This window comes from Centropristis striata, chromosome 22 (assembly GCF_030273125.1).
Source record: "Centropristis striata isolate RG_2023a ecotype Rhode Island chromosome 22, C.striata_1.0, whole genome shotgun sequence".
Lineage (NCBI taxonomy): Eukaryota > Metazoa > Chordata > Actinopteri > Perciformes > Serranidae > Centropristis > Centropristis striata.
The window spans coordinates 23,529,781-23,542,796 of record NC_081538.1 but is presented as its reverse complement, the minus strand read 5'-3'; the positions used below and the strand labels follow the sequence as shown (position 1 = coordinate 23,542,796).

The window sequence follows — 13,016 nt, the reverse complement described above, 5'->3', positions numbered from 1 at the left end:
GTTTCAGTTGTGCTTCTTTCATTCGTTCACCATAACGCAGACTAAAAACTTTAAAAAATAAAAAAAAACATCCACTTCAAGGGCTCTTGTAGAGTGCAAACCTCTGCCAAGGCCATGGCCCATCTCACAATGTTTCCAGAACTGAAAAATAATGTGTGTATTCGCTCTTCGCTTCCACTAAGACCCTTTTTACACAGGCAGAAATGTCCTGATTTTTGAAAGAAAAGCACTTTTTTTTTAATTAAAATAACAGACATACAGTCTAGACATTGTTAATGTGGTAAATGACTATTACGATCTAGAAACGTCTGATTTTCTTATGGAATATCTATTATATATTGTCCTGTGTTCCAGTGGCACATTGTGTTAATCCATGTTTATAATGTTGAAGGCTCATTGATCATTAAAACACCTGAGCATTATGTTAACACAGCTGAAACTGTTTTGTGCTGATTTGAGAAGTAATAAAATGATCCTTCCTCAGGCTGGTTGAGTATCTAGAGGTAAATTTGGAGATTTGTTCAGGTTAAAATTATTATTTTTACCCTTGTCATTGCCTTTACTATATTTTCAGTTCATTTTGTAACTCATTTTATGAATAAAACAGTTTGTTTTCAAGGAAAACAACACAGACATTTCCTGAGTGACCCCAAACTTTTGAGTGCTAGTGTATATTTTTTAGTGTAAACTCTGATGCATTGTGAAGTCCACGACAAGGACTTAAAAGGAAAACATCAGTGCAGGCTGTGTGGTCGTTTTGATGACAGAGCACCAATGGTTGGAAAAGAGGAGCAGTGATATATGTGGTTGTGTGGTTCAGTTAACGAAAATGTTTTTTCAATTCTAGTTTTCGTTATTTCGTTAGATTTCGTGAACTATAATAACCTTGCCTATTACCAGGTGGACGTGTCTGGATCCTCTCTAGCAGGAGGCGCCGAGGAGGCATCCTTACCTGATGCTGGAACCTCCTCAGCTGGCTCCTTACGATGCAAAGGAGCAGGAGCTCTACTCCGAGCTCCCTCAAGATGTTTGAGCTCCTCAACCCATCTCTAAGAATGAACCAAGCCACCAGAGAAACCTCATTTCAGCCGCTTGTATCTGTGATTTCATTTTTCAGTCACTACCCAAAGCTCATGACCAGAGGTGAGGGTTGGAACGTAAATTTATTTGCCCTCATATGGTGCAGCCCTAGTATAGAGCAGTATACTGTCAGGGATTTATTATAGTGGATTTACTATCAAATTGATTGATACGTAGATTAAAAAAAATACAGGTATTTTGTGAACCTGCTACCTGAACCCTCGAGGAATTCATATTTTTCTACTCCAAGAATGTTGTGTGCCACTCTGTCCACTCACTCTTCCCATCATCACTCATGGTGCCTGTTCTTTCACCATCGATTACAGCTTTCGGCTGCTGAATATTACATTCCGGGATTACAAGCGTGCAGCTGGAGAGATTTATGAGCAACCGCAGCGGTGATTGATATGGTTCAATTTCTACCTATTTTGCAGGTGAGGTACAAGTAGAGCGACGTATCTATCAATATTTATGGATGAAAACCAAATGTGTCCAGGAGAAACTTAAAAAGACTGTCACAAGTTTGAGGAATGTGTTGATTCGGAGCTGGAAGCCGGAAGATGCAAACAAACTTTGCTTTTCAGGTGTTTTGGCTATAATGAGTTTCTCAAGTGGGAGTCTGTGTCTCTGTTCTGTGATGGCCGTTTTGGAGTAAACGAGCCTTGAATGTTAAACTGCTTCCAATTGACAATGTTGCTTCTGCTCTGCAGCAGGGGAAGATGAAGGAGAGCTGTCAAGGGAGCGACATTGCTAAAAGTTGCTTGATTGATGTCTTGTGTCTTCAGGGAGACGGTCGAACAGAGCATCGTGACACTCGCAGCCGGGTGACTCATGAACTCTGTGGCTGCAGGAGGAAACACTGCGTTTTATCTTTTTCCTGGCAGTTGATACCTATGTGTCAGTAAAAACACACATTGCATAAAGTTTTGGGAAGATGTCTGAAGGTTTGTGACTGCAAAGTGATCAAGGAGAACCTTGAGGAAGACAGCTGAACATGAAGTGTGTCATTTCTGCCACTAGGGGTCTTTCAATCAAAAACAATAACAAAAGAAGAATATCAAATGAACCCGATTTGACAATGTTGTACTTTGAGTTTAACCTGTGGCATCTTAAGTACTTTGAGTTAATCATTTGATTTATTTAAATTAATTGTTTACATGAAGGAGTTTGCATTAGATGTACTTAAATGTGCGTAATTTGATTTATTTAAATTAATTGTATACATAAAGGAGTTTGCATTAGATGTATTTAAATGTGCGTAATTTAATTTATTTAAATTAATTGTTTACATAAAGGAGTTTGCATTAGATGTATTTAAATGTGCGTAATTGCATTACTATGGGATTTGTTAAAAGTAACTACGTTACCCATGAGGCATTGCAGGTTGCATTTATGAGTGACTGTGTGCTTAAGAAAGACGAGAAGAGATGTGATGTTTACGTTGAGATTCTTTAAGTAAAGTTCTTTAGTGTTCTTTAAAGTGTTCTTTAGTTTTCAGACTCCATTATTTGGCCGACTAGCAAGAAATTACAGAACAGAGTCAGGCAGAAATATTGTTGACAGACAAGTTAATGCGTTTTACGAGTTTTATTCATTCGAAACAAATAGTCGAACGTAACATTAATAACTTACCATCAAAAAAATCATGCTAAAAAATAAGTTTATGGCCATGTTTAATGTTTTTGTAATGTTTTAAAGTTTTTGGATGCATTAGTATGGAAGCGCCATGCATTCATCAAGGGAAAACTTATTTTTATCTTTAAATAAAAATAAATAAATAAATGATTACCTTTTTCCAGGAAAACTAACATTTTAAAGCAAAAAAATCTGCTCTTGTCCTGAATAAATTTGATTTTTTTTAAATTATTTCTCATTTTTTTCACGATATTTTTTTTCTTCAGAATTCTGAGATACTTATCTAATTAAAACAGGAAAAAAAATACACCTTTTTTCAGGTGAATGCATTATGTTTCCGTGCATTAGCTTGGTGGCTGGCATGAACTACTTGTCATACTTCAATTTAAAAAATGAGATTTCTTTGGGTTTAAACATTATTGGAACTATTTGGGATAATGTAAGTCCACAACTCATCAAAATAAGCAACATGGGTGTGTTTGTGTTTTTAGATGAACAATTCCCTTGAAGGACCTAAAACTTGCAATGAATTCATCCAGATAATATCCACGTTGCACTTGCAGTGTTGAAAGAATGAATCAATAAATGTCACCCTAGTTTGTGCTACAAGTTCTGGGTAGACATGCATAATCTATATCAGGCTGAGGCCATACTTGTTCCTATGATGAATTAATTGTTGGTTTTCATGTCTATTGGGAAATTGTTGCTAAAGAGATGTGGATGTGGAAAAGGCGGAGACGAGCTCAGACAAATAAACTCAGAAAAGTTGCCCTGTTTTCTTCTGGAACTCCAGAAAGAAATGACAAACTAATGATGATTTAATGAATATGTATATTGTCGGAGTCTTTCACCCACGCATTTCAAGTCAAACCGCCTCAGACACACAAAGAGAAAGCAAGTGAGACGAGGAGTGACCCAGTCTACCGTGAAAAAGTGGAGAACACATTTGGATTGCAGCGCTGGCCGCCAGCTGCCAGTTATTGAGTTTAGCAGGGGGTGAAGAATCCAATGGGATTTACACATCGAGACAGAAATCAAGAGGGCGCCAGAGGTTTTTCTCCAAACTCAATAAATCACCTGGCGAGGATAGCCACAAAGTGTGACAGGATTTTGTTAGGGTCTATGTGTGTGTGTGTGTGTGTGTGTTTGTGTGAGGGAGAGGAAGGAAGTGAGATTCAAACTCGACTGTGAAACAAACATCCTTTTGTTCAAGTAGAATGAAATGTTATCTCACAAACACTGAAGCTACAGAGGGAAAGATGGGAATCGGCAGCCAGGAAAGTTTACTAAAGTCCATCCATCTGCACTGGCGGCGAGACACAATCTAAGACGGAGGTACAGGTGCAGAGTAATGCAATGTATTATACATAACAGAGTAAACAACTAAATCACAGAGCACCAAAAGGCTTGCAAGTGTCATAATCTTGTGTTTGCCTGTGTGCATTGGAGCCTCTTCTAAGCCCTTCAACTCCCACACTGCTAATATAAACAGCAAATGCTCTTCCAAAAGCCTTATTAAACTGCACATAAAATACCACAGAGAGGGAACTCACTGCCATTAATGCACTTCAGCAAATTGATTTTCGCTTTCTATTAAGCACAAACCGACAGTTTAACAAAGCTGAGTCCCAACTCAGAGGCCGGGTGGTCATCACTCAGGAGGGCGTGTCCATCGGTAAACAAAGACAGAAACTACTGGTGCATTTTGGCCACTTCGACGGCTCATAAAAAGGCAGTTTACCACCAGGAAGATTCAGTCAAATTGCAGCCGAAGTGGTTAAAATCCCTGTGATGAGACCAAGTACTTCTTGTGATCTCAGAAACCATAGTAGAGTACGAGATGTGACTTTCAACTCCAACAGAAGCCAAACTACTCTGGCATTTATGACATTTGAAAACGCTGCTGACCCTGTTGTGGTTTGACAAATAAAGAATTGCATCTTAGGTCACTTTCACATAAAGTCTGGTGGATTGGTTGCCATTGTTGCATTTTTAATTTAGTCTGGTTAACTTCCACACCACTCCTTCATGTGTTGGATAGAATACACAAGGGAACGAGAAACTTTCTTGAAGAAAGTTGTGACTTTAATGTATTGATCTTCTGTGCGGTCCGGGCAGCACCAGCTACCTTTCTGCCTCTAAATAATTTGTAGACTTTGTTGTTTTTGTGTGTGTTCTGTGATTCTATGTTCTGGCGTATTGATTCTCAAATTTCCACCCAAATTCAACCCAGAATGCTCTACGTTTTGGTTTGCTCACTTCCTTTGGTACAAACTAAACTCTGGAACTATTGGAAGCAAAAACCAAGAACCACGTTTTTTTAATCAGACCAGAGTTTGGTTCTTTTGAGTTCATTTGAGCATTCACACCAGCAAAAACCAAACAGATTATCCGACAAGACACACAAGAGTTCTTTTCCCACCGACCAAGCAGCTCAGGTGTGAAAGCCCCCTTAGTCTGGATGACTCGGACCCCCGCGATTCCTGACTCGGTCTTACCAGTCAAGACACGTTCTTCCATAATTCGTCAGGCCTCTATCAAGTGATCCATCTCAGGAAAATAACATCAGCCTTGACAACCAGGGGTTAATTCCACCTGTATAACAAATTACATAGATAGATATCATACCTTTAACTCCTCACGCCTGGATTACTGGAACTCCTACATTTTTTGTTTAAGCAAGTGTGCAATTGCTCAACTTCAACTGGCTCAGAATGTGCCTGCTATGCTTTTGATAAACATTAAATGAAGAAAGTATATTTGCCCCATTCTAGCCCACATCCTGTGCAGTTCTGTTAAAGATCCTGCTGATCACATTCAACCTTCAGTCGCTGGGCATCTTCTTACATTTCTGAATTCATAACCCAATACTCTGCAACAAGATTACTCAAATCTTCAGATCAATTCCTCTTAAATATCACAAAATCCAAGCTCAGAATGCTTTAAGTGTTTCAGATCCAAATATATGGAATTGCTTCCTCCTCAGTCAGGAAAGGTCATTCCATACTACACTTTTAAAAACCACTAATTAGTACCCTACTGATACAGATTTTTGAGTGGGAACATTTACCAATTACTGATACGGCAGCCGCCCATAGGGTGGATTTTTTTAGATGGAATAGAAACAAATATTTCTCATCTTGAATGTGCACCAATTTTGAACCAATGTGACTATGCAAAGGTCTTTAGGTAATAAAGGAAAGAACATTGTAATTGCCCAGTGTACTGCAGGAGTTGTTGTTTTCTGCATTATATGTTCTGCACAAAAAAAAGGTTTCATATCGGTGCATATGCTACAAGATATACATCTATACCATAGGTCTCAAACTCGCGGGCCGATTGCGGCCCTCGTGACGATATTTTGTGGCCCCCACCTTTATGTGAAAGTTTAATGTGAGTTTTATATGAATGACACGTAATTTTGTGTCTTTTTTAAATAATTTTGTGTCATTTTTAGTAATTTTGTGTCTTTTGTGTCTTCTTTTGATCATTTTGTCTTTTTTTAAGTAATTTATTTTTTTTCTGTCATTTTGTGTCTTTTTTTTTGTAATTTTGTATCTTTTTTTGGTCATTTTGATACTGCCTCCAGCGGCCCCCAGGTAATTTGAGTTTGAGACCCCTGATCTATACCAATAACAGATAATATTGGGCAACAGATATATCTGTCTTGCTGCATTACTTATCTAGATTGCATGTTTTCAGTTTGTTGCTTGCCATTACTTTTGGTTTTATTTTTGCACTGCTGTTTTAGAAAGTGATATATATGAAAACATTTTTTTTTCCTGAAATGCAAGAGCCTTATCGACCCGTTAGAAGGCCTTGAAATGCAGACTCCAGAGGGTGCAGCCTTCAACTGCATAGCAACACATATGTGATAAGTCTACAGCAGGGCCAGTGATTTAAACTCAAGATCCTGAATTAATAAATTACATTTCTGCAATATCACTATTAATATTGAGCTCTTCTTCTCAGTCCCATCCAGCCTGGAAACACCAATCAGCCAAGTGGGCTAATCTGTGCTGGGATCAGAGCGCCGCCTGTACAAACTCAAGGTCGATGGCTTTCCAACGGTCCAACAACAGTATTGATCCCATATTTAACACAGAGATGTCGTCTTGTCCGGCATCGATCCTGCTCTCTTGCAGTCAGGATATTACAGAACAAAGAGACATCCAATTGTGCTCTTTTCGCTGTCACTGGCACATTTATCATAGTTCACTAGTATTTGGGGACCACAGCGATTAAAAGGAAGGTGGTGAGGAGGGGGGACGGCATTAGCATGATGGCACGCTGCCTGGATTGGAGCTCCAACAGGCTGACAGCCGCTCAAGAATCATTACAAACCTAAGAACAATACAGGGGAAGCTGGGAATTTCAATTACATATTTTATCAGCCAGACCCACAGAGAGTTTTGTATAAAAAGTCGATTGTTGGGGTGAAGAAAAGGGAGATTACAAACTTTCTAGAGAACTGCAAGCTCGCCTCTCCTCGCCTAACGTACGACCACTAGACTGTGAATTACGGGGCGAGACCCAGCCAGCCTTTAAAAATGATGATCGTGACTCAGCCTCTGTGAGCCTGACATTAATCTAAAGTGCATTGGTTCACTGTGGCACTGAGATATTGACTGTGTTAATGGAATTTTTAAAGAGTAGACAGATCTGAATGAAAGCCTGTCCAAAGCTAGGCTGATTAACCCGCAAATTATTGTAATCTTGTTTAAGTGGAAATCGACAGAATCCACACACCGTTGGTTGAGTCCGGTTTTTGTGTAATTTGGACTCTAAGTTAGTAGAAACTCATTAAGAAGTAGTCTGAGTGAAGGCATGCTTCAGTGGGGAAGCTATTTCAATTTCCGCTGCTGAACTGATGGACAAGGTGCCTGTGATTGTTTTCTTTCCTTTATCTCTTCGCTAAGCACACAACTTAGTCCCCACAGCTCCGCCAGTCACTCAGTGTCCCATATGGGTGCAAAGTCAATTAAACATTAGTGAACTCAATGAAAGGTAATGCCAATCACATCCCTCGTTTAATTGCCGCCCTGGAATGTGACCGGATGAAGTGATGCCCTCTGGGAGTTTTTCCATCCGACTGTGGCTGACTGTGAGGCCTACTGGGTGTGAATCAATATTATATTGATAAGGAATTGAAGGACAGATAAATCAACCTTATTGCATTTACATATTCAAAAAAAGCCAGATTCTTTTTCGGCGCCAATGGACTCGTTCCATTTTAATTTTTTGCATCATCACTTTCAGTCATGACCGACTTCTTTCACTTCTTAATGATGGCTGCAAGCCTTGCTGAAAATACTGTTTCAGAAGCTGCAGTGGCCTCAGTTTCAAAGCTGGAGTAAGGATATTAGTATCATATGAAGCTATTAAACCTAAGGAACTTATGGTTTGAGAGAAAAACGAGCATGAAGAGGTTGGAGGTCAAGGGAAACTTTCGAAAATGCCAATCTACTTTATGCTAAACCAATGCAGTTTTTGGCATGCAGTATAAATGTGTGTTATTTTAAAATTGTGTATTGGAATATTTCTGCATACTGGGGAAGAACAGTCTGTCTGTCTTAAAAATTGCATAAATTGGGTATGACTAGAAAGCTGAGACCCTTTTGGATTAAATGAGCCCAATTTTATTCATGTGTCAAGATGTTAGTCCTCATTTTAGCCATTTTAAGTGGACAGAATACAGATAAAGTAAAAAAAAAAAAAATGTTGCTTTTAATTCAGGATTTAAGGCATTAACTTCATTGTTAACATGCCGGCTAGCTTGGTGGCAAAGCCGCTAAATAATACTCTAATGTTCAGTCATTTTGGCAAGGGAAAAACTGCTCAAGATATCTGAATGAATTCCCCAAGAGTCTCCACTTTATGCTAATCCCATGCAGTTTGGGAAAAAAACATGCATTCTTTTGCAAACAGAACAATGGTGTGTTTGAACCGGTCTTGGAATTGCATAAATTGGGTATGACTGGACAGCTGAGACTCTTGTGGATTTAATGAGCCTAACTGAATACACCGAAATTTTGCTCTGTGCTCCATAAGTTATATAAGTTTATATTATGGACATATTTGGATCAGGATTGTGATGATGTTAGTCCCCATAGTAGCAATTTTGATTGGACAGAATACCAATAAAGTGGAAAAGCGGCTAAAAAAAGGTCATATGTTAAGTTGAATTTGGCAACGGAAAAACTACAGCACCACTTTTTACTAATACCATGCAGAGTTTGGTAATAATAATGTTTATTGTTTGTTAGTATAGTAATAGCAATATCATTGTAAAGAAACTCCACAAGCTAGGGACCACCATTTCTATGTGGCACATAATAATTTCTGACCTTTTATGTACCCTTGTTTGTCCCCTTTCCCCCACACCTACTCTTCTAAAACAGGGAAGTGTTTAGCGTGTTTCAAGTCAGAGTATTTTTTCCTCCAACATGAGCTCCAGTGATCTCAGCCATTATCCCATTGGCTCTGTGTGCACATCCCTACCTAGTTTTAAATGTGACTCAAATAACTGGTGCAAGTGATGTCACTTGGTGTAATATTCGGTTCTCAAAGAAGCTTAGAAAATCAAACATTGGGGTCTTTATCGTCATAATTACTTCGGTGGAAGGGGGGCCCAATCCCCTGGTCTATAATACGAAACATAGAAGGGACTCATCAAAGAGGGAAGTGTGATAAAATGTGCTTCATTATGACAGTGAGCCTTCGAGGGAATAGTGATTTCCTGGAGTTATGCCTCTTCTCAAGGCCAAGGTAATGTCAATGGACTAATAAAATACAGCCAAGACCACATTTATAGTCCTCTCACAGTGATAAGCTTAAGACGAGAGCGAGTCTTAAAGATCAAGTTAAATTAATACATCGTATACAGTTTATGCTAATAAAATACTGGAGGTCCTTGAGATGCTTTCTCAGTATATATATCATGAGAGCTTAATCCCTAAAGTTTGAGGGTAAAGTGCTTCTGAAAATCATTAATTGCAGCGTGCAGCTTCATACGGTCAGGGTAGAAATGTGTTAACTTCCCCCAGCAGATATCCTGTGACATGAAGTCCATGAACTACTCGCTCTGTATGCTGTCCTGGCTGTTCGCTGATGCTTCAGAGATAAAGAACATAATGCTGGTGAGTCCAGCTTTCCCTGCACAGCTCAGTCACTGATGCAGAGAGTCAGTTTGCATTTCCTTTTCAACTTCACATCTGCTGCTTCCTTTCCCGAAAATTTAACTTTAGGCTAAAAAAGGGAACCAGATAAGACAGGTGCACTATATATTTATACTAAAATCCTCCCAAGTGCGGCTATAAATACAAGGCAGCTCAGGGTAAATCTCTCAGCTGTCAGATTCAGATCTTTCTCTTTCTTATTTCTGTCTTTATAAAGTAGAAACCGTCCTACCGGTCTGCCACCAGTGATCCAGGACAGGAACCCCAAAGCTCCTCTTTGCCCATTCCAGCGTCTCCACGTCGCAGCGCTCCCCAGCCAGAAACAATGAGCGCAACCTGGAAGGACACAGAGAACATCTGTCAGTCAGCCGGAGGAACCAGGACACATCGACTCCCTCCAAGGAACGGACAAGAGAACAGCTCATGCAGCGGCAAAATCTACTTTTTATGGGTTTTTCTTCACCATATTAACTGTTCACGGTCACCTGTTAGTAGATCTCTGAACACTTTAATGTAAAAAATGACAATGCATTGCCTGCTGGCATATATGTGGAGAAAGGGAAGCGAATCATACACACATTTTCTGGGGGATGTCAGAAACTTAAGCCATTTTTGGGAAATGTACATATTATAAAAGACATCATGGGTTATGCAATACCTAAGGTAAGGTAAGATATTTAATAAAAATACTACTGGTCACATGTAAAAAAAAAAAAAACAATAACAAGAAGATGGTATAAGGTCGAGCCACCAGCTGTGAATGAATGGTTAGAAATCATTAAAGAAGTCCATAACATGGAGAGAATGACATTTGGACTTGGACGTGATGGGACACAGTTGGGAATACTTGAAATGTATCTTATTCATATTCTTTTCTCTTGGATCTGAATACAGTGTAATTTAATAATGGACGCATGTAGCCAGGAAAAAAAAATGTTTTAAATGACAATGCATAAACAGTTTTTTCAGATAAACAAAATTGCAAAATGCACTTCTAACTACAGAATTTGTCTGAGAGGGCCGACAACAAATTCCAGCATTTAAGTGTGGAGCATATGCTTCATGTATTTGGCTGTCTTTGTGTCTTTTAGCACTATAACTAAGTTTTGTATACTCAGCAGTAGGGCTGGGCAACAATTCAATACAATCATTTATAGCCTTTTATTGGCATCATATCGTGATGAAAACAAATAGTGAGATATCCTGATACAAAATTATATGACAATATGCACTACCGCTCCAAAGTTGTCAAAAATGTCCTTTTTTTTTTTTTTTAAAGAAAGCACTTTAAAAAAAAAAAAATATTAGACATAGTTTAGACATTGTTATTCGGTAAATGACTATTAAAGCTGGAAAACGGTTGATTTTCTTATAGCAAAAATATTTCCAGGTGCATCTCAATAAATTAGAATGTCATTGAAGTGTTTATTTATGTCAGTAATTCAATTTAAAAAGTGGAAATAACACATTATATAGATCCATTACACACAGAATGAAACATTTCATGTCTTAATTTATTTAAGACCTACAATTCAGTGTCTCAAAAAATAATTCATATTGCAAAAGACCAATTTTAAAAAGTATGTTTAATATGGAAATCTTGGCCTCTGAAAAGTATGTCCATCTATATGACTCAATACTTGGTTGGGGCTATTTGACCTTAACTACTGGAAATTGACTTTTCCATCTGTTCTAATTTTTAGAATATGATGATTGGTACAGGTTAAAAATGATTATTTCTACCCTTGTCAATGTCTTTACTATATTTTCGATTCATTTTGTGACTCATTTCATGAATAAAACAGTTTGTTTCCATGGAAAACAACACAGACATTTTCTGGGTGACCCAAAACTTTTGAGTACTAGTGTACATAACAAACTGAGTGACTCCATTCTGCACAGCAAGAACTTTTACTTTTCATACTTCAAGTACATTTTGATGCCGATACTTTTGATACTTTAAAGAAGTACGTTTTGAATGCAGGACTTTTACTTGTAGTGGAGTAATTCTCCAGTAAAAGGAATCAGAATACTTCTTCCACCACTGTATATACTGCATGTTTACATGAAGTACGGTTGGGCGATCTTTCCGTTTTCATATCCTGGTCGCTCCAGATCCTTGATAAGTAATAATATCACAGAAATGCACTGTGTCAGATCCATGGAAAAGGAACAGCAAACTGGTTTGTTTTCAAATATTTGAGCTTCACTCGTGCACAGAATGTAGATCTTCGCTCTGGTAGTAAGTAAGTTAAAACTGAATTAATATCGTCGTAGGAAAAATTAGTGGAAGTCCTCTTTTCTTAAGGGTTTTACAAACTGAAACTTGTTGTATAAATTGGGTTATATACATTTTTAAAAAGGTTTGGGCGTACTATAAAGTAAAACTGACAACCCCTCTTGAAACTCTTGAATGTGACCTTTAGCTCAATGCAACATCTCTTCAAAAAGAAATTTTCTTTTGGATCACAATCCGTTTGTCTTCAAGGCCCCACGTTCCCTGTGATCCAGCTGTGACTGACTCATCTTTTTCCACCGCCTCCAACAATGTCAAGCAGATAGTTCTCGCCACCTTTGCTGACTAAAGGAGCTTTGTATCCTTCTGTCGAGTCCTTTAATCACAGTTTTTCAATGCCAGTTCTGAATGCATTTAGAGTAGAAATCCATTATTACAATACAAATACAGATGACATCATTGGGTTCTGAGTGGATTAAGGACAAATAATGACCTCAAATGAATGTTTATTTAATTATTGAAAAGACAGACAGACAGACAGACAGACAGACAGACAGAGAGAGAGACAGAGAGAGACAGACAGACGGAGAGAGACAGACAGATGGAGAGAGAGAGAGACGGAGAGAGACAGACAGAGAGAGAGAGAAACAGAGAGACACAGACAGACAGACGGAGAGAGAGAGACAGACAGACAGACAGAGAGAGAGAGAGAGAGAGACGGAGAGACACAGACAGAGAGACAGACAGATGGAGAGAGACAGACAGATGGAGAGAGACAGAGACAGAGAGAAACAGAGACACAGACAGACAGACAGACAGACAGACGGAGAGAGAGAGAGAGAGAGAGAAAGAGACAGACGGAGAAAGACAGACTTCATATAAGAAAA

General features: G+C 38.6%; 1 protein-coding gene across 1 annotated transcript in view; it reads right to left on the bottom strand.

The window, feature by feature from the left end:
• The window catches only part of acss3 (acyl-CoA synthetase short chain family member 3), an 81,490-nt gene that overhangs the window by 33,827 nt on the left and 34,647 nt on the right, over nucleotides 1-13,016 (bottom strand). Inside the window, exon 10 of the mRNA XM_059326396.1 lies at nucleotides 10,126-10,229. Within this exon, the coding sequence (XP_059182379.1) occupies nucleotides 10,126-10,229 (104 nt within the window). The remainder of the gene's footprint in view (nucleotides 1-10,125; nucleotides 10,230-13,016) is intronic.